The following is a 26,681-nucleotide window of genomic DNA, read 5'->3' on the forward strand; positions in this document are numbered from 1 at the left end:
ATGGCGCAATATCTCACGAAACAACGAGAACAAATATCCCCCAAGATTTTACGATTTGACACCACTGAGAAAGATGCCCAGCTATGGCGCTATGTGAGAAGTATGGCCTATGCCTATAAATCCAAGACGAATCCAGCGCTGAAGAACGAAATCACTCGCGTTATGAATGATATACAGCCTGAATTATGCCAAAAAGTCAGAAATTTTTTATATGCGCATCCTATTTCGCCAGAGGAGTTATGGTGGACATTTAGCGGAAAATGTGTCAAATATGATTAAGTAAAAAAATGAATTCTAAAATTTCTATGAGTTTTATTTATAAAAGAAAATATAAAAGAAAAATAATAAAACTTCAAAATATAACACAAGAAATATATTCAAATAATATATTATTAAATAAATATTATAAACTAGCTTTAACCCGCGACCCCGCTCGCGAAGGAGTAGTCTTGAGGGATTTAGGATATGTATATACAGTAGGTTCTGTTTTTATGCGGCTTTTTTTTATGCGGTTTTGAAATAGTGCGGTTTTTTTTTAAATTACAAAATGCATGTCGACCTATCGGGAATTGTACATATAAACAAGATTCTAAACCAGCTAAGCAAAAACTCATCACAGATTACATCAGAAATGCTAACCCTACAAGTATGGAACCGCCTGCATAACTATCTAGATCAGACGTGTACATTTCCTAAAGTGACGAAAGTGATTTTACGCCAAATCCTAAACGAACGCGCAACATGTGGGTATTGTCTGATTCTATTTCTGACTTAAATTTAATTTTCGATTCTGACGTTTCTTAAATAAAGATATAATTTTCAAAAATACAATATTTTGTTTATGTGATTTTATTTAATTATTTCAGATTCATGCGGTCTATCGAACGTATCTATAGTTATAATATGGGACTAGTGCCCTTTTTTATGCGATTTTATTACATTATTTCAGATTTATGCGGTTTTAGCATTTGAAACGTATCTATAGTTTTACTATAGAACTAGTAGCTTTTTTTATGCTGTTTCTTGCGGAACGTATCTACCGCATAAAAACAGAACCTACTGTATATAAAAGAATTACAAACAATAATTTCATAGAAAATAATTTTTTATTAATAACCATAATATTTCAATACCAGGCATCCGTTGCTATGCCTCGTTGAATAAAATCAAAACAACCAATCAGAAAAATATCAAGCAAAATTATTTTTATGAATTTTCTATTTCAAACCGTTTTTGAACTTTGCATTTGGATCATAGTTGAACAGCTTATGCGGATTATGAAGTCTAGAGTGTGCTATAAATAGCTGGAAATAGGAAAAACTAAGATTTTTTAGATTAAATTTAAGCAAATATTCGATTACTAGTGACGAATAAGAATATTCGATTATTAGTGACGAATAATGCAGAAGGTTATATTATCATACTATAAGGTAATATTATTAAAGTAGCTAGTGCTAATTGCAGAAACAGTTCACATTGAATTTGTGCAGAGCAGCTGTACAGCTTGTAATTCACACACATACTAAAAAAAACCACAAAATCAACTAAACGACGTTAAAGGGGCAGATAACTGTAAAATTTCGAAAAACAAACTTTGTTTTTTCACAAAATGTTAATACAATCCTTTAAAAATATCTCAAAATTTGAGAACGTAAATTTAAGTATTTCTTATATTATAGATTATCAACCGTGTCGATTCTATTCTTTGCGTTCGAGAGGAGAGGTATAGTTATGTATTCAAGCTTTAGACGCGTTCTTCTCAAAACTATATTTTTCGAATTGGCGTACACGATAACTCGAAAAGTTATTGACCGATCTCCCTGAAAGTATGCACACATCTTTTTTATGATATTACTTTCTATGTGAATTTACATCATTTTTTCGAAGCAAAAATAGTAGGAAAGTTCGCCCCAAAATTAATTTTTTTTAAGCATTTTATTCCGCGATTTTTTTTCATTTTTGTTAATTCATATAGAAATTATGGCATTAAAAACAAAAAAATTTTTAGTTTTTTGTATTCAGGTCACTGACGCCGATGCTACAATGCCCGCCGATTGAGAAGCCCCGTATATAAATAAACTGTGTGCCAATTTAAAAAAAAAAATATTGACTTCTTCATTTTAAATAATTCTAATGAAAATCAGGGAAAATATAGCCGTTTACAGGTATCTGTCCCCTTGGGTTTTGTAGTTTCTCAAGCACATTTAATATCTCTGACTATTTTCATTGTAAACAATACCAACATTTTTCATCCAGCAGTTGTAGAATGGGGAATGTGTTCGTACAGGTGTATATTTTAGCATTAATATTTTATTGTTGACCTATCAATTATTTTCACTTCTTTTTTTAAATGTTTTTACTAAATACTAATGTTTTTACTTATACAATTTTTTCTTCACAGTGCCTTAAAAAATACAGAATTACGGCACAAAACCAATTTGTATACAAAATTTTAATACCCAGAATAATAATTCTACATAATTTCGGCTTCACAGAATTTTCAAAATGCACAATAGATCCAAAAAAATTTAGTCTGCTTAGAATTTGTTTCAGATTTTTCCAGAATTTTCAACCAAACGAATTTTGTACTGCAGAATTTAGGGCCGCTGCCATTGGTTAGCACTGAATGGAAATTATTCCCAAATTACTATATTCAGTGCTGAGAAAGGTATTGCAGAGACTTCTACATATTATAAATATCCCTTTAAAAGGTGCACAATATGAAATGTTTGTATGTATGCTTCTACAGCTTTGACTTGTTTTACTCATCCATTGGTTTCAAATGACAAACTTTACGAAGTTTCTTAACTTCAAAGGGCGTTAACTTCGCTATGCATTGAAACTGCAGCACACCTAATTACACACATGCACATATACTTATATACATATGTACAAACATATACCCAATTTGACCCCAACTTTCGTAGAGCAACGGGTGGCAGGTAGTGATTGTCTGTCAGCAGAGTTAGTCCACAAATGGTCTGTCAATTTGCCACAATTGCATTTGCCACCGATTCAACACCTTGGATATGGAAGTGATACTTTCACCACATTGACTTTGTCTGCAATTGACACTGTGCCGCACCGTCAGACGCATTGTTTATACGAGTACATCTCATTACTTAATTGGCCATTGTTGCAGGCCATCCACCCATACAAGAAATGATATGTGGAATGAACTCAGCAGCTGTTAACTTAATTACTATAACATTTTGTGTTGACAACTTTTGCTTAGATTTTTCTAAATACATACACAAGATAATTTGTAGAACACTTTAACTCACAGTGTAACGTAAGTAGAACTACAAGTGCGCGCAATAATAATCATAGTTAAGTTAAAGCCGAATCTATATGTGCATCCATATGATTTGGTTCACTCAAGCAAAACAAGCATTGAAAAAGTTGCTGTAAAGTGCCGTTATTCAAAAATTTCAGTTGATAAATCCTCATTGCTATTACATACATATATTGTATGGTATCGTGGTTTGTCGCTGGTCTTGTCAAGCGGATAAAATAATGAGCCCGAAAAAAGAAATATGTATCTTCTGATGTAAGAAAATTGGTGTTAAGCACAGAAAAGAAAATAAGGGCTCAAAAAAATTAGTTTTTGCTAGTCAATTGTTTTATTTTACAAAAATAAAAACATAGCATTAATACATCATTTTCGACTTGACTTTAGCAAAATTTCAAAAAAAAAATTATAATTGTAAAAGTTATCGCTGTTTGTGTGGAGCTGATTTCTCCGGTGATCATCACAAGTCCTTGGAGATTCATCTAAAATCAATCGGACAAGAGAAACTAGTGTTATTAATAGATAATCTTGTGCCTGATCGAAGCTTTTTTTTTAAATTAACAATATGGCGGCCTCAGGAAATATTTTTAAGATTTTCAAGAAAAAAACCGACAATTGATTGTTTAAAAAAATCGATATTAACAAAAAAAGTCCTTCGATCAGGCACGAGTTTTATATGTTTTTCAAAAGCAGTATAAATTTTATTGAAATCGCTTTTTAAGCTACAGTTACCAATTCAAAAAACATAGTTTTGAGAAAAACGCATTTAAAGTTTTGCTATCGAATTATGTAGTTATACGAATTATTTAATTACTTACACTATATTTAATTACTTACACTGTGTCATCTATTCCTGGGCCATATAATAGTTCTTCAGCCGTCATAGCAGCTTCCAAAATATCGATTTGCTGTTGCCTACGTAGCATTCTACCTCCTCGAGTGTTATCGTTAGCGCGCTTATCTGCCACTTTCATACGTGCAACATCCATTTTTTCAGCATACGAACGCTCCCGAGCGCCCAAGCGCCCTTTGTTAATTGTTGAATAACTCAAAAAGTATTTGTAGGATTCACTAAAAATTTTGGCACAATATTTTTAAGATATTATACTTTAAGAAAATGCAAATGAAATTTACGAGTGTCTGGAACGAAATTTCATTATAATAAACGATGAGAGAGTATTAAGACACCCTAATGCATTTGAATTAGATGAAAATGAAAAAGAAAAAACAAAATAATATAAAAAATACACGTCAACTTTGAGCTTCGACAAGCTAGCACTTTATCATACCGAAATGCAATGGATTATAAAACGACAAACTTAAAATTTGTCCGAAAATTTTAAAAATTTCTTATTTTTTAAATTTTATACAAAGTCATGCGATTTTGTCTGAAATTGAACTCGAATCAATCAGCAGTATTACATAATATGCCGGATCGTTTTATCCTCTTTACGGTGATCGATGGGAGCGACCCCTACGTATCCTAAAAACTAACATCATAGCTTTGTTGGCCGGCAGACCCAACTTGAAACCCCATGAGAAGTCCTCTCCGCTAAGTTGTTACACGACTGTATTGGCGGCACCTCCCAGCGGTCATTCTAATGAGGTGACTTCAATTTACTTGCCAAACCTCTTTTGCTACTTATCTGCCACTTTTGGTGATGGTTTGACATATCATATTAAAGATTTTCCTTTAACTTCATATTAAAGATTTTCCTTTAACTTTTATGCTGTTTTTCATAGATTTTATGATGAATTTTTACCCATCCTTGTATGAATTTCTGAGTACACATCGTTGGACTTCCTATGCCTATCGTAATAGCAAATTCGTTGACCAAATTCATAAATAAATAGCCTATTCCTAATTATTGTCCTGAACATACCTGTAAAATTATAGCCGTATTTACTAGGATTATGCAGATATCCAAAATTTACACATTTCCATTGGCAATTTTATGCGCAAAGCCAATACATTTTTAATGCAGGCAGCTGCATACATATCTACATATATATTTACCCTTATTTTTTTAAGACTGCGTGCTGTAACTTCCTCATCATGACTTACAGTAACTTAGCACAATTTCCTGCTGTGGATTGACTAACTTCCTCAATTATTTTCGTGTACACAGAACTGATTCAGAGCACTCGCAATTTCACAGGTATCCTTTTAGCACTTACGAACTGGAAATCCCTAACACTTTTTGCTCATAACAACTTTACTTTCAATAAGAATGTATATATATGTATATGTACTTGGATAGACAATATTTTCATACACATGTAAATTTTTTATCTGTATTATTTTGTGCTTATTTTTCATATTTCAGACGGATTATGCGCCGAATGTTGGTATCCTGGAGAATTTGCAATTAGAGGATGTTGTCGATGGTGAGACATTTCCACGAACGAATAATGAAATTATGAGCAGTGCGGCTCCGTCTATAGCTGATGCGCCCCCGCTTACAACAACTAGTGTTCAGGCAATGACAAAAACTACATACAGCCACACCAACAATAATACCACAGATAACGCGACAAGGGTAGAGCAAAAAGAGTGCATCGACTCGCCACACTCACATATGGAAGCCGAGCAAAATGCAGAGATACCCAGCACCACGTACAAATCACCCTGCTGCCTAACGTTTCCTTTGCCGCCTATGCAAATGCAATCGTTCGCACCGACCCTAGCAATCGCAACACCCCTTCCAGCAGCGGCGTCGTCGGCCACCAATGGTAAACTTTATAACAGAAATATAATTGTACATACAGTGAAACCCGTTTAATTATATCGGCAAAAAAAAAAACAAAACATAATTGAACCTATCAAAGTAGCTTAGTGTACTAGGTAGCATGACTTAATGAAAGATTTCCGTGGAAATTAATCATTGCATTTTTTAATAAAAACGAACTATATTTCATTGAGGTAATTAAATATTCCCAAATACTGTAACCGAACATAAATGTGTTAGTTTGATTAGCTCATTGAAGGAAGAGAATTATACCGAAGGACATTTGTGAGGCTTTTAAGAAACCTATCCTACAGTTCAAAAGTCTGAGTCAAACAAAGGATCGGTGTCACGCTCAAAATGAGTTTGATAAATCTTTGGAAGTTTCTCAGAAAGCTAATGAAAAATGGCTGAACCTTAGGGATCTATAACCTCATGGATATAAGTGGGCAATGCCGTTAATTTATATCTATAACCAAGAGGAATAAAAGAGTTTTACCACAACAAATTGGAGGAGAAACTCGGTACCGCAACTCGGCTCGCTGTGCACTTTTCAGAATCAGCTGTTGAGCTAATATAATTGTAGAGTTTCGTTCATATTTATGTGTGTTTAGAAACCACTTTTTACTTTCCTATTAGAATCCTTGTTTATACAAACCTAGCCCCACTTTTATTATTTCTTTACAATCTCTGTTTATTTCGCATTGGATACAATCGCTTCAGTTCTCTTCCACTTCACAGCAAAATCACGCTTATTTTTTAACCACAGTCTTGTAATCTATCACTCTTAGTAGTTGGCTTAGGTTAGGTGTTGATCGCTGGCACTATAAATTCCAGGAAAATTAGCTGCTGGAAAGTTACTGGATAATATAACGTGAACGCAAGTTTGTATATGCCAGAATCAACATTGAACTGGATTCTTCTTACAACATATTTCAATGCTTTATCCATAAACTAAAGCAAGCCCTGAGATTTATTAAATTGACTACGCCTTAAACCGCTTGCATCTCTTCAGAATTTATTCCCGAATATAAGTTGAAGCAAGGCGGAATGAGCTTGAACATATGCAGATGCCGAGGCGCTGGAGTGTTCAGGATAACAAACTGGCATACTGCGGTTAGAGTGTCCAATTTGACCGGAGCGAGAATAGTCGGCTACATTTAGGCTCGCAGTAATGAATTTAATGAAAACCATTCGATCAGTACCGACACCTACAAAACAAGCAAGTGTTTCTTGAAGAGGCCTGTCAGGAGCATAGCAAGAACCCGTCTCAGACAGAAGAGTGAGTTACACAGTCGGGACACAATTAATGGTGATAACATATGCAGCATCGACGATCCACTATGTGCATATTGTTTGGGGAAGAAGGTAGTATAGAGCATTTTCTCTGACGCTGAGCGGCTTTCGCCAAACTTAGACGGTACTTTTTGTGGGTGGGATGTATTGAGAATAGACGAGCTACATTCTCTTTTCGTCGACAAATTCCTACAAGTAAAATTCATAAAAAAATCTAGGAAGTTTGATGACGAGAAGTGAATTCCCATCTCATCAACCATTCCCTATCCTTTGCATCTTATCTCTTGGCCTTAAGTGCCATGGGCAATATGATTGAATGCTTGGAACACAAAATTTAATTTCATTATATGCCATTAGACTCCCTTTTAAAAAATTAGACTCTCGCAAAAAAATTAAGAGTAAATTCGTAAACAATGAAACAAAACCATCGAACTGTCAAAAGAACTCAAAATCAGGAGAAAAGGAAAATCTGTAATACTTATAATGAAACAAGAACTCCGCGTCCACTTATGGGATTTTTCATTTCAACAATAGACAAGTTTGTATGTAAGCGTCCATTTATGAGAAAATTTATATATTGAGAGAGTATTTTCTAGGAAAAAAAACAAAATAATTTATATTGTATCCGTTTATTAAAGCGTCCGTCTATGGGAGTTTTCACTGTATAAATGTCTACTACATGTATGTTTGTATTTTCAAAACGAACTCCTATTATCATCAATGCAGATTTGAGCAGAGCAGAGCACTGGTATGCACACGCCCATGTACACGCCCATCCGCATCCGCACCCGCATTCGCACCACCATCACCACCACCATCATCATCATCAGCAATTGAGCGAAGATTTGGTAGTGTATACACCGCCAGTTATCTCGGCCACCACATCCGGTTCGGCGACGGCGTTAGCGTCGGCAAGTCCGACTCCAATCGAGAAACTTGGAATCGATAGCTCCACCGATGGATACCTTAGTGCCCGCATACATGCAACAACAACAACAACATCGTCAGGCAAGTGCACTTGCAAACGTTAAAATATACATAGAAGCACACATATATACATAAGTCATAGTATTTGTGTGCATATACACATACATGCGATCGCTTATTTTTCGATAAAATTTAATAACGGATTAGTTTCAAATATCCGTGTGTATGCACAATACCTGTACATACTTATTTACTTATAAATCTTCACAATTCTAATATTATTATTAACTCGTCTTTTTATTAGCAAACATTTTGCCTAACACATACATATAAGCTCTATGAGCACGAGTATCCTCTGCTTCTCTTTAATTTAGCTGTTTTGGCTTTATGTGAGTGTGTGTATAACTTTTATTGATATTTACTGGTTCGTTTGTTTGCTACTCGTACATAAATATTTTTCCACCCTAAATAATTTTCTCGGTGCTTTACTAACACTGCTCCAAGCTATTTGATGGTTATGACTTTAAAATTAAATGAATTTTAAAGCAAACATAGATGTTGATGTGTGCGTGGGAAGGTAAAGAATGAACGCTACGAGATTTATTAAATGTTGTAAAAATGGCAAACAAAGAGAAATGATCAATTGAATAAGAATATGTATCTATAATACATCATGTATTATTAAGTATGTCATAATTTTTTACGGAAAAAAGGAAAAAGCCACTATAATTACCAATTTCGCAAGATATCGAAAAATATTTAATAAAAGTTGATAAAATTTGCGAATAGTTCTTATTCGTTCAAGGAACTTACACTCCTCTGCTAAACTATACTAAGCTAAGCAGTTTTACTGTCAACTTACATATCGTCATTCTTCCTCTTAGCATCACAGTCCTAGTTGAACCATTGCTTCATTCACAACCTTTCGCCAGCCGTTTCTATATAAGGCTACTTCCTTCAATCGCCGCACGTTCAGCTTTGCAAGGTCATCTTCAACGCCTTCGAACCATCTCTTTCTGGGGCGTCCACTTCTTCGTTCCTCTTCTCTTCTTAAGGATTTTAAACACGTATCCAAGACATCCTATCCTCTGAGATTTTATAAATCTTATCACAGTTTCGTGTTTTGCTAAAAATCCCATGTGTGCTCATGATTATATATTAATATCTTACTCCTGCAGTCTTGTTGGTCTATACATTTTTCGTAAAATTTTTCTTTCAAAGACCATTAACTGATTAATGTCAATGGTTTTTAGCGTCCATACTTCGCAACCATAGGTAAACACAGGGCGGATCAAAGCTTTGTATATCCTTAAATTTTGGTCGCGACATAATAACTTTGACTTAAGCAGTTTCAAATTAGAGTAATAAGATTTACTTACTGCTAAAACTCTGTCAGTTATTGTCAATGACATATTTATTGGCTGATATTTTGATACCCAAGTACCCAAGTAGGTAAATTCTTGCACAATCTCGAATGCATAGTCTTCGATCAACAGGTCATCATTTCTTAAACCGGAGCTGGACCGGACCATAAACTTCGCTTTTTTTGTGTATTAATTCTTAGCTTGCTTTTCGCCACGATAAGTATATTATCTGCGTATGCACAAAGCCGGAACGGCTTGTGGTATAAAGTGCCATTTGGATTTAGTTCGGTAATTGCTGCGTGCAGGACCATTGAATATCAATGTTGATAACCTGTTTAACTCCCAATGTAATGGGAAATGATTCAGAACACTCTCCTTGCTCAATGACCTTCGCCGTGGTATTTGAAAGCGTCATAATAGAAAGCTTAATAAGCTTTAGCGGGATGCCTATAGACTGCAGCAAATATTTAATATGCCTTCTGTCTATGCTGCCAAATGCTTGTTTAAAGTCCACAAATAAGCAGTAGACGTCAATGCCATATTCGAATAACTTCTCGAAAGTTTTTGTCGCTATGAAACCTTGATCTATTGTAGACCAGTTGGCTCCGAAACCTGCTTGGTAATCATCCAGAATTTGTTCGGAATATTCGCGTACTTTTTCATGTAGTATGTGTGTAAATGTTTTATATGCAGCGTTTATTATCGAGATACCCCGATAATTACACCAGTTTGCTTTATCCCCTTTTTTGTATATAGGAGTTATCAGGCTTGATAACCATTCAATAGGCATGCTATTATTTTGCCGTATCTTTAACATCAGGCTGTGTAGTTGTGTATGCAGTTCTTCCCCGCCGTATTTCAATAGTTCAGCAGCTATACAATCGGCCCCATTGCATTTATGATTTTTTAGTTTAGCAATTGCAGTTTTTGTTTCTGCAAAACTATGGTCACTTATCTGTATTTCAGCAGTGTGTAGTTCTTTATTCACGTTTTCTTCATTTTCCATGTTTAGAGTTTCATTAAAACGTTCTTTTCAATGCCGCAAAATGCCTTCTTTGTCGCTTATCATCTCTCCACTTTTGTCCTTGCAGTTATTAGTTCTTGGATAGAAGGGTTTCGTTTGTTGTTTGATGGTTTGGTACATATTTCGCACATTTTTATTCTATAGTCTATTTTTATTTGCTCGACTTGTCTGTTCAGGTGCTCTTTTTCACCTTTTTGATAATCATTTTTGCATATTTTCTTTTTTCTTGATACTCAAGTAAATTTTGACCAGTGCAGTAAGTTTTGAAATTTTCCTTTCAATCTTAGGTAGCACATTCTTTCATTTATTGGCAACAACTCCATTTTGCTTTTTCTTGCTTTGTGGTCGACGTAGAAGCCAGTTCCCATAAAGTCCTGTTTTTAAGCGCCTCTATAATATACAGAGTAAATTCTTTTTCTTATCTCGCCATAGTCATTTCATGGTATTTCCTGCAGGGAACATATATTCAGTTTATACCGTGTAAGCTCATCTGCATTTCTGCCATTTTGCTGGATTATATATTAACATTGTTCAAAAATTGCATTTACCTATTTTCATATCGTTCCTTTAAGCGTTGCGAGGGTCGGTGTCATTGTTGGTCATTCCTTATCCGAGGGTGTGTTTGATTCGTGACAGATTTTTATTGATATGACTGATATAAGGGTGTCAACCTAAAGACCAGTCCCTTTTCAGAAGTGTCTCCTTGTTGTTATTTTGTTTCTAGTGCTTCCACCGAGGTTTACAACTTCTGGAAAGAGTAGTAGGCACATTTGGTTAACAGCATCACCACGGTAAAGCGAACACAAGGAAGAGGTGGACGGTATCATTTCTTGCGATCCACCATTAGATTGCACTTTGAAGCCCTTTGTGATGCCAAACATATTGTCAGCTTTGTCATAATTTTTCGTGTCCTTTGCAGGAATTTGCCTGAGTAGTAGGTTTTACTTTCAAAAAGTCATAAAACTCTGCACATGAATATGTCAAATTGCATTTAACCATAAGAATATTTTTCAGCGTATCGACTTTTAATGCTTACTTATATATTTATCTGTCCACAATTTATTGACGCTTGAAAACACCGATTTCACTGACGCCTTAATCCCCGGCAGACACAAAATATATTCAACTAAAATGGATATCTCAGTGCAGTAGGTTTCAGAGTTTGATACCAATTAAAGGTGCCACTTTTCATCATACATAGCACGACAAAAAAATTAAAATATGCAATCAATGGTCAATAAATGCCTTAGGATTAATTAAAATAGGGCAATCACTTGTCAAAAAGTAAACTCCGAAAAATAAAAATAGTGCCGTCAAAAATATGCAAATTATGTAGTTTGCCTTCGTGTTTTTATACCAATGATAATGAAGCGTAAGCACGATGTAATTATTTCCCCTTTCCCCCTATTTCACACGAATAATCGAAGTTGGGTTTAAAAAAGTATTCAATAATGTTGGAAAGCAACAGCAATTAATTTATTTACAAAAAACACAAACTAGTTTTATTGCATTCACCTCTTTTTCAGTTAATACTTACCTTAAAAAGACAGCTGTTAAAATTTCAAGATATTCTATTCCTTTGTTCGTGAATTATTCTGCTAAGAGTGATGCTACTTTTGTTGTTTTCACAAACTGGAACAGAAAGAATTTCGGGTTTTAATTTTACACTGCTTTTTGATGGGAAAAAATACCGTTCAAACGAAGCAGTGGCTTGAAAAGTGTTATAGGGACACCGCTCCATCAGAAACAACAATAAAACGATGGTTTCAAACGTGGTCGTAGAGACACCGGTGATGCACAGCGCAGTGGACGTCCCTTTGAGGTGGTAACACCAGAGAACATCAGATAAATTCACAAAATCGCTTTAAATGATCGGACAGTGAAGTTGCGTAAGTTAGCTGACATCGTAAAGATATCAAAAGAAAATGTTGGTTTTATATTGCATGAGCTTTTGACATGAGAAAGCTCTGTTCAAAGTGGGTGCCGCGTTTGCTCACTGTTTTGTTTTATCAAGACAACACACCGTCACACAAGTCAATCAAAACAATAGCAAAACTTCATATATTACTCCCTGATCCACCGTATTTATCAGATTTGGCTTCCAGCGATTACTACAGACCTAAAAAAATGCTCGCCGGTAAGAAATTTCGCTCAAGTGGTTATTGCTGAAACTGAGACCTATTTTGAGGCAAAAGATAAATCGTTCTACAAAAATGGTATTGAAATGTTAGAGCGGAGTTGGAGTGATTGCTTTGTTCTTGATGGAAATTACGTTAATGAATAAAGCATGAACAAAAAAAAGTGTTTTCTTTGTTACGCCCGGGACTTTTCAGCCCATGTGTTATACGCGTGTCCGATTGAAAGCGAAATCGGCAAAGTATTATAATTTCTTTAAAGTCTTAAAAAACATACAAACAAAAACTATCAGATTTGATAAATTGGATTTCTGTAAATATTTCGACCGCAGCAAAATATTTTTTTCTTACTTGACTAATTTATATATAATATATTCTGCATTTCAACCAAATCGGACCATGAATACGATTTCTATAAAAATATCGACCCGCGTGCCACCTATCGGACCAATTTTTTTTGCAAAGGGATTGAGTTTCATGTGTCTTATACGAGTATACATAAATTCTAGTTACAAACCATATCGGTTCATAAATATTGTACTTTCCAAGCATGTTTACAACAACTGTGCAAAATTCCATCGCGATCGGGTAAATTGCACAGGAACATATAAACTGCAAGCAAAAGCACTTTCAAATTTAAATATAAAAAATAGGTATATCTACAAGCAGTTACTTAAGTTTACAATTTGGGCTGAGATCTTCGAGCTCTATGGCCTCAGGGCATGTCAAAAATTTCATGCTCTCCTGAAATATGTTTGTTTTTTTGTTTTGTTTTTTTTTTTTTGTTTTGTCGGGGCAGACTAGCAAGTACATCACTCAGACACAATGAAGTACATTGTACTGCACTCGGATTCCCTTGTTAATTATCTTTAAACCTACTCGTTCTCCGAAGAAATCTGAGTAGATCTTGTGGCGCCAAGGAGCTAAGGTGGCACATCAGTGCTAAAGACTGATTCGAGCAAATGCTGTTTTATTTCTTTGTATAGCTGGATTGTGACTCCTTTTAGCTTAGGCAGAACGAATCCATCAAGCTTCCTCCTTCTAGTGAAGAGGACAATGCACAGCACCAAGTGTCAATCATATCCAAAGTTTTCTGCACTTTACTACAGATGTCCATAAGCGAAGAGCCTGTTACCAAACAAGCAACGTCGACCGCATATGCTTGTGCGTAGACTTCCGAGTCGTTTAAGGTGGTGAACAGAGGATCAATCACTATACAGCATCGAACGAATTAAATTCACTATCACCCGGTCTACGCCGTGTCTACTAGATATTGCACCTTTCAGATTAAATTATGTAGCTCTAGCTCTGTTCCGACACAAGTTTCACATAATAGAATTGTTCACACACTTCATTCCTTGTATAGGTATTTGTAAATATTTTTATGACTTCATGGGTATGTGGCACAGCACGAACATGTATGGACATGTGTATGGGAAATTTTTGCAAATGCATAGCAATATCTCCCGTTGTGCATTAATTTTACTAAATTTTCTTATACAAAGCCAAGAATGACTGAATGCCAGTCATTGTTATCATTGCAGAGTTTTATTTTCATTCATATACATTGATATGTATACATACATACATACATATGTGTTTCTATAAAAGTATACGCAGATAATTTCTCCAGTTACATATGGCTATACCCGTTCACACAAGTACAGTGGGTTAACATACCTAATTCTGTTCACTCCACGGTTTCGTGAAAAAGCCTGACGGAAAAGGCAGAGACGTATGCTCATACCTATATATGCGTAGTAATGGCACACCAATTTCCATTTATTTATGTTATTCAACAACTTTGAATTTCAAAATTCTAAAACTTCGATACTTCCGTAACTACTGAAGGAGAATGATATAAGAAGAATGGAAGAATGATATAAAAAAAAGTCTTATAATGTGATACCAACTCTTAAATAAATGACTATATCTTTAAAACCATCTTAAATATACTTATATTTGCACACATATTGCACTTAATCCTATGAGGCATATGTAACAAAATTATTGAAATACTTGTAGAACAAAAACCACTCCAACTTAAATGCAAAACCAGTAAGGAAGGTTAAACTGGGCCCAAACCGATTTTTACTGTCCAGTGGCAGAATTTTGAATTAAAAGCAAAATTTAAAAAAATTTCTAGCGATAAAAGTTTTTTCGGTAACTGTTTCAAAGAGAACAAGGGCGGATTTTATTTTCAAAAATATCGGATACACTCTTGGAATCTGGCCTTAAAGTTGTACAAGGAATACTAATATTTACAATTTTGCACAGACTTAGATGAACGTACACAGAAATTCAAACCATTCTTTCATGTTCAGCAAAAATTATTTCAAATGCAATAAAACTTCCGAACGAAACACTTCCCTGCAAGACGATCGCAAAATTGTAAGGTACTCCAAAGAGAATCCCATGAAGTCAGCCACACAAATTAAAAAAGCGGTAAACTTAAATGTTTTTGACATAACTGTACGTAGAAGACTACGCAAAGATGGATTAGCAACTCGTAGCCCTCAAAAAAAGCCCCTCCTAGCACCAGAACACAAGGCAAAACGTTTAAGATTTGCAAGCAAACATGCTAGCTGTTCAGCTGAGATGTGACGCAATATTTTATAGTCTAAAATAGTCACGATAATGTGTTAGACGTCCACCTGGGACCGAAAATCAGCCACAATACACTCTAAAAACCATTAAACATAGGGGCTCAAAAATAATGGTATGGGGATGTTTCTCATACCATGGCGCAGGCTTTATACACAAAATTGATGGCAAAATGGGCACTAATATTTATTTAATCGGAAGTAACACAGAATGTTATGTTGCCGTATTGCAGAGGAGTTTGCACAAATAGAATTGAGGCTATGGAATGGCCAGCTCAGACCCCCGACCACAATCTTGTAGGAAATCTTAGGGGAAACTTAAAAAGAGCTGTACACAATGTCAAACCGAGTAGCAATCAACAACTTTAGGAAATTGTTAAAGATGCGTGACTGGAGATTCCGAAGCAACGAAGTGCGCGATTGGTGTACTCAATACCGACACGTTGTGCTGCCGCAATAAAAAATTTGCGAAATTCAATTGGATATTGTTACAACTTTGTATCTGCAAACTTTTTATTTGCCGTTTTGCCTTAAATTTTTTAATGAACTTGGTCAGAATCCTTTACCTATATGGTCACTGCTATTTTATTGTTAACCCTGAATTTCTATTTTTTGTTATACAAATTTTTGTTTTTCTGTATAGCATTGACTTAAATATGTGTTCAGCTAAGTAATAGAAAAATATTTCAATATAATATTTAATAAAAATATTGAAAATATCTAATTTTTTTTGTTACTGCTATTTTCGTTTTTGCAACTGTACGTATGTCGCCTACCTCCGACCATTCATTCGTCCACACATGCAATCATCGAAGTAATAATTGATAATAATTCTTATGTGACAATTTTACTATGAATGTGACTTTGAATAAGACATTTCACAAAAAACACGCACCAGGTATAAAAAGACCGGTTTTGTCCGAAACCACTTCTTTATTTGTTTAATCTATGTATGTGCATGCAGGCTCCCTTTATCCCTGTAGTCAAATGTATTAGGTCTGAATTAGCTTACTACCAATTTGTTCTGCATCTCAACTGTTCTTCTTCTGCCTTTTTACAATGATAGCAGCTGGTATTTTTAATATAATGATGCCCTTGAAAAGTCAATTACCAGCCAATGCAAAACCAGTACATGCATCAGAGTTATGTATATAGAGAAGCTATTGAACTAATCATGGGAGATAAAACAAATTCTAGTTCAATACAAAATCTACTTCGAAAATCACGAGCTTTGGAAGCTAGAAAAATAAATTAATATTGCTAAATTAATGTCTCAAAAATAGTTTATTTCATAATAAGGAGAATTAGGTTAATTTGTTAAACATCTATTTTTAAACATATATACTAGGGGATATATATGTCGTACTTATACGAGCATATATATTCATGTGGTGTGCGTCTTGATGTTGTTTCATAAATGGAGGGACCTACAGTTTCAAGCCGACTCCGAACGCCAGATATTTTTATGAGGAGCTTTTTCAAGGCAGCATACGAGCATAGAGAGAAGAAATATTATATAATTTAATAAAGAAGTAAAGTCTTTTAAATAACCTTTTACCCTATTCTTTGACCTTACATACTTTGTGCAATTCTACATATGGACAGCTGAGCTCCTCTTCCTATTTGTGGTGATGTTGTTGTACAAATGAAGAGACCCACAGTTTTAAGCCGGCTTGGAATGGCAAATGGGTTTAATAAGAAGGTTTTTATCTGTAGATTTGTTCATTGTACATAATATAATTTCTTCACAAGTAATTGTTAAGAACCGTATTTTGAATCAAAATAGTGAAACCTGAAAGAGTCTAAATTTGTACACGTTTTTTTTTTTTTGTTTTTTGCTAAACAACTACTAGGCGCGTCTTTTTAATGCCCTTTAAGAGTGTAAGAGTGAAACAATGGTTGATGGGAAAGTAGACTTTATTGATTTTTTTGACGATTAAAGCCTTAATTCGTCACGACTTAGTGTCAGGAATTAATTGCAACTAATGCAAATAATTCAATTGTTTTGATATTCCGGAGCAGTTTGAGAATTTTCAATTTAAAATTTTTTTTAAATAAGTAATTATTTATTAGTATCAAGGCAGCTAATACCCGTGTTTGTCACCTGAGATCCACTTTTTACTGACAAAACTATTCAATAAACAAATCAGCTGTTCCCTAATCTGCGTAACAGTCGTCTGTCACACTACAATTTTAATCAAAATTAACTGCGCCGGTACTCCCGGCTATAACCCTATACTTGGTATTTTACTTGATTGCTCGCGCAGGCTTTGAAGTTGTGATAAGTTAAAATTGCAAGATTCACTTCCCAGGTGAATTGACTCCATCTACATTTAACCTTCATTTATGACTGAAGTATTCCTATTCAATATGAAAATACTTATTTTACAACTTAACAACAACTTTAACTGTCCAATTTGCAACTGGTATAATTTGGGTCACTATCGAACTAGTATAACTTCCCTCTGCAGAGTTATTGTATAATCTACTTATTTGCAAACATACAGACGTACTCAATGAAATGCCTATATAGGTTTATGCACATACATACACACATATTACATAATCTTTATTTCATTTCTTAATCTTTAATGTCTATTGCAGCAATCGCCAAAGGAGTGCGTCACGAAAGAACTTCCTCAACAGCTTTTTTCGACATTCCCGCTGTGACACATCCTTATTGCTACAGGTAAGCAAAGCCAGCATTGGAGTGAGTGTACATACAATTAATGAAAGCCTCACAAATAAGGCAGAAGTCAAACTAGAAAAAATATTTAACTATGTATGCATGTATGTTGTTATGTACACATGTACATGCATTTTTAAGTACGAACATGCACAGATTGGTGAAAGTCGCTTAATTTCGAGTTTATCGAAAAAGATACCATCGATAGAAGATCAAAGAAACTAAGCACAGCAAGTAGTTCAATAAAACAGATCTTTTAATCATCATTTAAAGCTGCCGCGAAAAATTGCAACAAACACAATTTTTCTTACGCGTGAACGTCTTTCATGCATTTTTGTCGTTGTTCAAATTTTCACAATATTTATAAATAATATAAATGTACATGTATTGTATCGTATTTTATTGAAAACGCTGCCACCCTTCAAGATTCCCATCAACACCGCCCGCAGGGATTCTTAAAAAGAACGACCAAGGTAAGAGACCAGCAAATAAATCGAATTTACATATACATCCTTAACATAAATACACCACATAAATATTGTATAATAAACCAGAAAAGCGAAAAAGAGTGAGCAAATGCGTTTATAAAAGTAAACCGTCGGTAGAGACAGCTACACTGGTGGCATCTAACGAAGAGCTTCATTTATTTAAATTACACATTGTGGAGGCATCCAGCATCGGGATGCACCGCGACTATCAGCTGCCTGTCAACAGGCTCATGTTTGCAACTTACGCCGCAGATATTGTGGCGTGTGCGATTATAATTCAATTTGTTTTTATTTAATTTGCGTCTAATAAAAAATACGCGGCACGATTTACAAATTCAACAACAAACACAGCGCCTATTAAGGAGTTTGTGTGTTTGTATGTATGTGTGTGTGTAATATATTTATGCTGTAACAACAGCCGCATAATCGCTAATCCAATTGACAATCGATATTGTTGGCATATCGGAATGTCAAAACGTTGGAATGCTAGCTATGGAGTCATAAAGTTAAGGATTTTAACTGAACTATTGTACATTTGTATAGTTTTTCAATACTGAGAGTTTTTTATGAAGTAGTACTGCAGAGTAGCCGGTGAAGAGATGCTAAATAATTCTACAAGAAAAAATTAGTAATTTTGTAACAAATTTATGTATAAATCATGAATTGAAGAAAAGTTATTTTAAATAAATACAGTAAAACCTGAACTAACAAGAATTAGGTGAAGACAATTCAAACGAATACAATTTTTCTTTTTTAAGTAGCTAAACTTGCAGGAACAAAAATTTGATACACAAGAAAGCTCAAATATAATATAGGAAACATTATACAAGGTGAAGTCGAAAATAAACAAGACTGAACTAAAATAGAAACGACAGGAGCTTTGTTCTGATAATTTCGAGTTTATTTATTGATAATAGTCCCTTCCGGCCTCGATAGACTGTTTTGCCCAATCTAATAGCTTTTCGAAAGAGTGTTTCAAGTCATTGACCGGAATCCGGAATGTCCTTCTGGATGTTGGTACAAGCCTTTTGGATGACCTCTACGGTCGCAAAACGTTTTTTCTTTCATGGCCAAATGCAATTTTCCGAATAGGTAGAAGTCACAGGGAGCCTTATCAGGCGAATTCGGCTTTTTGACGCTTAGTTTCAGGTTCATGTTGGAAACACCACGTTTCATCACCCGTTACAATGTTGTAAAGGAAGTCCTCGCCTTTTCTCGCCTCTTTAATGATGTCTTTCGAATGTTGAATTCTGAGCAATCTTTGGTCCTCAGTTAACTTTTGCAGAATGAAACGTGCACAGACCTTTCGTAAGCCCAAATGACCAGTTAAAATGCGACAAATCGAAGTTTTGGAGAATTTCAACTCCGATTCCATGAATTTCAACGATGATTTCGGTTCATTTTTGATAAATTTACGAACAAATTCCATTGGAGCTTTCGGTGATTACTGATTTTGGGCGGCTCGTATGTTCATTGTCATTTATGTCCTCACAACCATCTCTGCAACGTGTAAACAACTCATGAACTCTGGCACGAGAAGACAATCATCGCCATAAACTTTTTTCACCAATTCAAATGTCTCGGTAAACGTTTTACCGATTTTAAAACAAAACTCGATATTAGCTTTTTGTTCGAAACTGACACTTTAGACGCAATAACTTCGCTTCCACTAAACCGAATGTCACCAAGCTTTCACTAGAAGTCAGCTAGGGATATAACTCCCAATGCATTAACGCATTAAAAAGATGGCACCATCAAAAACATTCTTATGACGCCAGTCTTATTTATTTTGAACTTCACCTTGTAATAACTAACATAAATGACAAAAACAATAAATAAAGCAAGCCGGACTGGAATCCGGTATATGGCACGCTAACAGACCTCTTTCGATATCATCATCATCATATTTTAGCACTACAGCTCTTTGTGGGCTTTGGCCTACTGCACGTGGGACCTCCATACATCTCGATCGCTTGCAATTTTTTTTCCAATTCCTTATCGGAAGTTTATTGATGTCATCCTCTAGTTCGTCGGCCTATCTTGCTCTCGGTCTTCCTCTTGCTCTTGTGTTGAACGCTTTGGATTCTACAATTTTCATCTGCTCTCTCGTACCGTCCATTCTTGTTATATGACCCAGCCATCTTAACTGTTGCGCTTTGATGAAACGTGTAACCTTTTCGACATTTATAAGCTGATCTCGCTCGTCGTTTCACCTTATACACCAATCACCGTGATCTTTGATTGCTCCAAAAAATTTTCTGAGAGTTTTTCATTCGAAGATCTGATCTTGTTATGGATCATCTGACAGCTTAAGTTCAAGACAAACCGCCATAGAATATCCATTACGGTCTTAATTAATGAGGACCCCGCTTTCCTGGAGAGAAAACTGAACCTACCGTTTTGCGAAGTAGAAACAGACCAACGACAATGTGACACACACAGTTACTACGGCGTGGTTAAAGTGGCGCAGCCTGACAGGCGTCTTATATGAAAGGAAAATGTTATTAACGATTAAGGGAAAGATATACAAAACCTATGTGAAACTAGTAATGCTCTACGGGTCGGAATGTTGAGCAACGCCAGCTAAGCTCAACCAGAAGATGAACTACTAAGCTCAAAGTTAAAACGAAGCTCAAACACTAAAAATGGACCTCACGAGACCTCAAGGAAAAATAATTGACGCTGAACTATTTGCAACAAAATCAAGAGGCACACCAAGATCAAATGGATCGACGAACTAGAAGACGACATGAGGAGACTTTACGTGAACAACTGGAAGGAATCAACCAAGGATCGGGTAAAATGACGGCATATTGTGCAGCTGGCCAAAGCTCACACAAAGCTGTAGCGCCAAATGATGATGATGACTTTTTACCAGTATTTATAAATATCCCGAAATCAGTTTAATGTTCAGTCGGGCATAATTTTTTTTTTAATAGTTTTGCTTTCCCTCTAATGGCACGAGGTGGCTTTTCAAGTCTCGCGGGTAACGTGCATTCGATTTTCGTTTTTTTAACATATTTTTAAAGTTTCCACTATATGACATATTTAGTTTGTTTTTGACAGATACAGAGATTATACGTGTTTTCGAGTGCTAGGTGATTTTCCGATATCAAAAAAAAAGAACTGGCTCAAAACAAAAATACCTATGATAAGACGTAGATTTGCCACAATTGTCGAGATAAAGTCCACATCGCTGGAAGAGCTCAGGCTATATGAAAGAGCTCTTCCAACAGAGGTGTTTCGAGGATTGGAAGGCGATTGCTTTGACGGGGTAAAATAGAGATTGTTTAATAAATAAACGTTTTTTATGAAAAAAAAGTCATCCTCCTTTTTGGATGCACGTCACATCCCTCTAACCTATTCGCTGCTGCGAATTTTGCCATTTTTCTTAAAATGAAAGGATTTAACTTCAATCAAGAGATTAAAGTGATATCAGAAATGGATTCATATCCCTTCATGCCCCTCCATATTCCTCTTATGGCTAAAATGTGTGACTGTTCATTTACGTACTGAGTACTATAGATCCTCTTCTAATAAGGATTGTTGGGGCAGATAAGTATCCGTGTAAAAAACCGCGTTAAAAATTAGATCAACTGTTACATTAAGTTTCGATGCTCAAATCAAGGAGATTTGCACAGACACTTGGATGCGAATTTTACGGTTGTCGCGAAGTCATCTAGTGCTTAAGTTGAGGTCCCGATAGTGATATGTAGATGTGCCTGCATTCTCCTTCAATGTTCCATTACGTATACTGAAGTTTGTATCATGACCGAGTCTTAGAACCATATATCATATGTACCTCCATGAGAGAGTCCTTATTATAAATCCGCGTTTCACTGTAAATGCACGCACATCGGCACATACATATGAAGTATGTATTTAAACGTGCATATATTTGAATATTGTTTCTTTGCCTTACCATCCCATCATAACAAACCTCATCACCTTTAACATCAACATTAGCACCCGTTTGTTTTTTTCTTTTTTCAATAAAAGCCCTCTTCAACCCCCTTACGGTGCAAACATAGTGAGGTGCATACTTCTCTCCCTCAAGGGACTTGATGATGCTGCTCTTCCATTCCGAGAGTCTTAATGCTTTATATTGGCTTTTTGGTTTTGTTTACATGCATACTCCTGCCTGTTATTGTAAAAATGATTTTGCTTTTGCTGTACAAAATTACGTAGCTGATAGATTATGCACGGCGAGCCAAGGTATCCTTTGAATATTTAATAGACATCCGCAAGCCATTTCAAACGCGTAAACTGTTGTTGCGATTAACTGTTGTTTTGTTGGCCAATGCACATGAAGTTCGGTGTAAATTTGTAACATATTGAGCTTTTAAGTGAACATTCAATGAGAAATTAAATGAGTGAAGATACTCATACTCGCAGTGGTGGTTAAAGGGTGGGAGACAATTAAGGTAAAAACTAGTCTGCAAACTCACTTGGAGTGAAGGATACTATATAATTACCACTGACGGCCATTGAACGTGAAACCTTTTTAAAATACTAATTTACTAGAGACTTTATTATTTAAAAAAAACAAAACTAAAATTAACATAATTATAAATGTACTATACTGATATATTCAAAATTAAAAACAAAAAACATAAATTCATAAAATTTAGTTTTCTATAGCAAAATATAAATTTGTTATAGCTTTTCCAATTTCCTCGTACATACATATGTACCATACAAGTGTACAAGTTTAGGACTCAATTTTCAGAGATAATTATGGCTCTTATTACAATAAAACTTACTAGTCCTTGAAGGAATATAAATCCAGGTCTCTCCGATAGCGTAGATTCGACTCTTGAGTGAGCCAGGAAGAGTCGTAAGCCGACAATCGTACAAGTTTACGCAAATTCTTCCAGAAAATGTCTCAAAATATAAAAATCCACCTCATTTCAATCCTTTAAGTCAACTGCATAAAAATGAAGTTGGAAGTCAAAGGCGCTTAAAGCTTAACAGAAAAAGCGCATAAGCTGATTAGAAAGAATATCTTCGTCACTCATTTTTAAGAGAAGAGCGTCTGGTTTTTTTGCTGAAATGAGAGTTACCATCTTGTCACAAAGATCAAAGTAATTCATTGAGGTTGAATTTGTTTTATATCGTAAAAAAAGAGGTATAAAATACCATAATACTCGAAAGTGGATTTAAAGCTTAGGCTAGGTTACGGTAGTTACCACTTTCCACTCAGGTCTGGAGGACCACCAACTTAAGTTTATCCTGTAATTCCTAATGTGTTGATACCACTTCGTCTCTTTAATAAACGATAAAATATTGTGGATAGCTGGGGATTTATAGTCTACCAGTCATCTAAAGTAAGTGGCAAGAACAAGAGAAGGGTTGAGGAACTGTTCAACTCTATTCACCTCCTCCTTCTACTTGAAACTGAGACAGCAGACATTAGAGGAAAACAACATACGTTTCCCATGCGTTCAGTGCATGGTGATGATAACGAGTACGGCACCAATGGAAGGCCGGTCTAGTTCTGCGTTCCTTCCTTCTATGCCAGACCTATCTAGTTGCCTCACAAGTATGCTCAGTGGTCCATCTAATGTTTGTGTGATGTAGACTGACTGGATTAAGAGCTTACTTGAGGATAAAGAGCTGCTCACATACTGGGTAGAATTTACTGATTCAAAACCCAGACAACGTTTGTGATGTCTCGCTTAGCCAACTCATTTAGAGCAGTTCTACATTCGGTTGCTACTTTGGATAGTCAGTTAGCGATACACTTAGGTTCAGTTACCGCACATTTAAATGGATGCCGCCCCTAATATTTAGTCTTGTGCCGTCACCTTTCCAAGTCCTCAAAATTAAGATCTTTCCAGGATAGGCTTGTATTTAGTCTAACATTCACAGGGAGAACGTCGGTTCGAATCTCGGTGGAAACACCAAAATTAAGAAAAACATTTTTCTAATAGCGGTCGCCCCTCGGCAGGCAATGGTAACCCTCCGAGTGTATTTCTGCCATGAAAAAAGCTCCTCATAAAAATATCTGCCGTTCGGAGTCGGCTTGAAACTGTAGGTCCCTCCATTTGTGGAACAACATCAAGACGCACACCATAAATAGGCGGAGGAGCTCGGCCAAACACCCATAAAAGGGTGTACGTGCCAATTCTATATATACATATATACTGGAGCGCCGTGATACATAACCAATGAAAATATCCATCAAGACCTAAATTTTCCATTAGTGGCAGCAGAAACAGCAGGAATCCAACAAAACTATGATGCTACCAAAGACTGAGACACACCCAAAGAATTGACCTTCTAACCCTGTGACGCATATTTGAGGCCCTTATAACAACCTTGAACTTCTTCAAGAAGCTGTAGGTACTATAATTTAGGTTAAGAGTCGAAACCTTATTGTTATATTAGTATTAAGATTAATTAATAGATTCAATAAATAATAACAGTAAAAAAAAAATAAACTCCAAGAAAAAAATTTAAAATAGAAATAGATTTACCGGGCTGAACAATTCAATTACTTAAACAGTAAGTAGTTGGTACAGATAACAGAATATTTCTGGAATGGTCAGATCACACCTAACTTCCAGTCAGTAGGCATGCGTTTATCCGGCCATCCTGTTCATAGAAGATACAGGGCTGCAAAATGAATTAAGATTTATTAATGCATTTTTTTTAATTAAGGAATTAGGAAGAAAAGTGTTAGGAAGGGCTCTTTAAGAAACTACTACACAGTAATCAAATAAATGAACAAATAGTATAGATCATGTTAATGCTATAAAAAATAATCATTTAAAATATAGTATGAAATATTTCTACATTTACACAGAATCAGCTCTAGCGTTTTGCAGCAATCCGACATCAGCTGCGACAACAAATATGATTCCAATTGGTCACCACTACCACAGTACTAAAGTCGAGCATCCCGATTCGACTACGACACATTTGAATGGACATTCTCATCAGCCACTAACACATCATCCAACTCATATGCATTTACAGTCACACACACATACGCATCCCACCACTCAACAGTCACTACCAACGCACACACATGCTCATACACCTAGCCACCCTCACATGTTGCATCAGCCGCATCCCAGTAGTCACTTATCCGCCCATACAACAGCCTACAAGTTCGGTCATGGAGCCATTATAACCACCGGCGCTACAAGCATGTATCATCAGCACCCTTACTGTACAACAAATAGCAACTCGTATAGCCTGCGTACCAACGGTTCATTATCACCCACCGCATCGTTATCCCTGCCATCGACAAGCTCAACAGAAGTTGATCTCAAATATGACAGTCCCTACAACTCAACCATATCATCAACTTACGCACTGCGGCCAGTCACTGTGGACTCGACTACTGTGTCATCAACCGATGGAGACATCAAATACGATGGTCTTTACAACAATGCGATTTCGACAAGCCAAACAGTAACGCAGCGGCGTGGATCGTTACAATTGTGGCAGTTTCTTGTGGCTCTACTGGATGAACCCACAACGAGGTAAGAAATATGCATTGGAGCCCAAATAAAATACAAAATGTATGAACATAATTTTGAATAGCTCAAGTTGTATTGCCTGGACGGGTCGCGGCATGGAGTTTAAGCTCATCGAGCCAGAGGAGGTAGCGCGTCGTTGGGGCTTGCAGAAGAATCGACCAGCCATGAATTATGATAAATTATCGCGCAGTTTACGTTACTACTATGAAAAGGGCATCATGCAGAAGGTCAATGGAGAACGTTATGTGTATCGCTTTGTATGCGATCCAGAGGCGCTATTTAATATGGCTTACGGGCATCTGGCGAGTGCGACAAACGGCGCCTCGACTGCAACGAAAAATGACCACCACACCCACATCTTGTCCACAGCAGCAGCAGCGGCGGCGGCGGCTGCAGCCGTAACACTGTCGTCGTCAAAAAATTTGTCTGAGTCGAACGGTAACGGTGACCTGTTGAGCAGGAGTGAGTTAGCCATTAACGGGGATCACACGATGGACCACAGCGTTGGCGAAAGGGAAAGGAGCCTTGTGACACAGTTGAACGGTGCTAGCGCGAGATCGAGTAGTGATAGTCTTTTCTACAACAGTCCACTCCACAAATATTAAAATAAAATACAGATATCAAAATACTTATGCTGCAGCCATAATCTG

At 36.0% G+C, this 26,681-nt stretch overlaps 1 protein-coding gene across 1 annotated transcript; it reads left to right on the top strand.

The window, feature by feature from the left end:
* Positions 1–26,636, top strand: LOC128854874 (ETV5-related protein Ets96B). The gene is made up of 7 exons (XM_054089324.1): positions 1–93; positions 5,620–6,025; positions 8,041–8,302; positions 17,976–18,056; positions 18,480–18,526; positions 25,350–26,034; positions 26,096–26,636. Exons 1-7 carry the CDS (start codon positions 1–3, stop codon positions 26,634–26,636), a joined length of 2,115 nt encoding a protein of 704 aa, XP_053945299.1.
* The last annotated feature ends 45 nt before the right edge of the window (positions 26,637–26,681 follow it).

The sequence above is a fragment of the Anastrepha ludens genome, chromosome 2 (genome assembly GCF_028408465.1).
Source record: "Anastrepha ludens isolate Willacy chromosome 2, idAnaLude1.1, whole genome shotgun sequence".
In the NCBI taxonomy this organism is placed as follows: domain Eukaryota; kingdom Metazoa; phylum Arthropoda; class Insecta; order Diptera; family Tephritidae; genus Anastrepha; species Anastrepha ludens.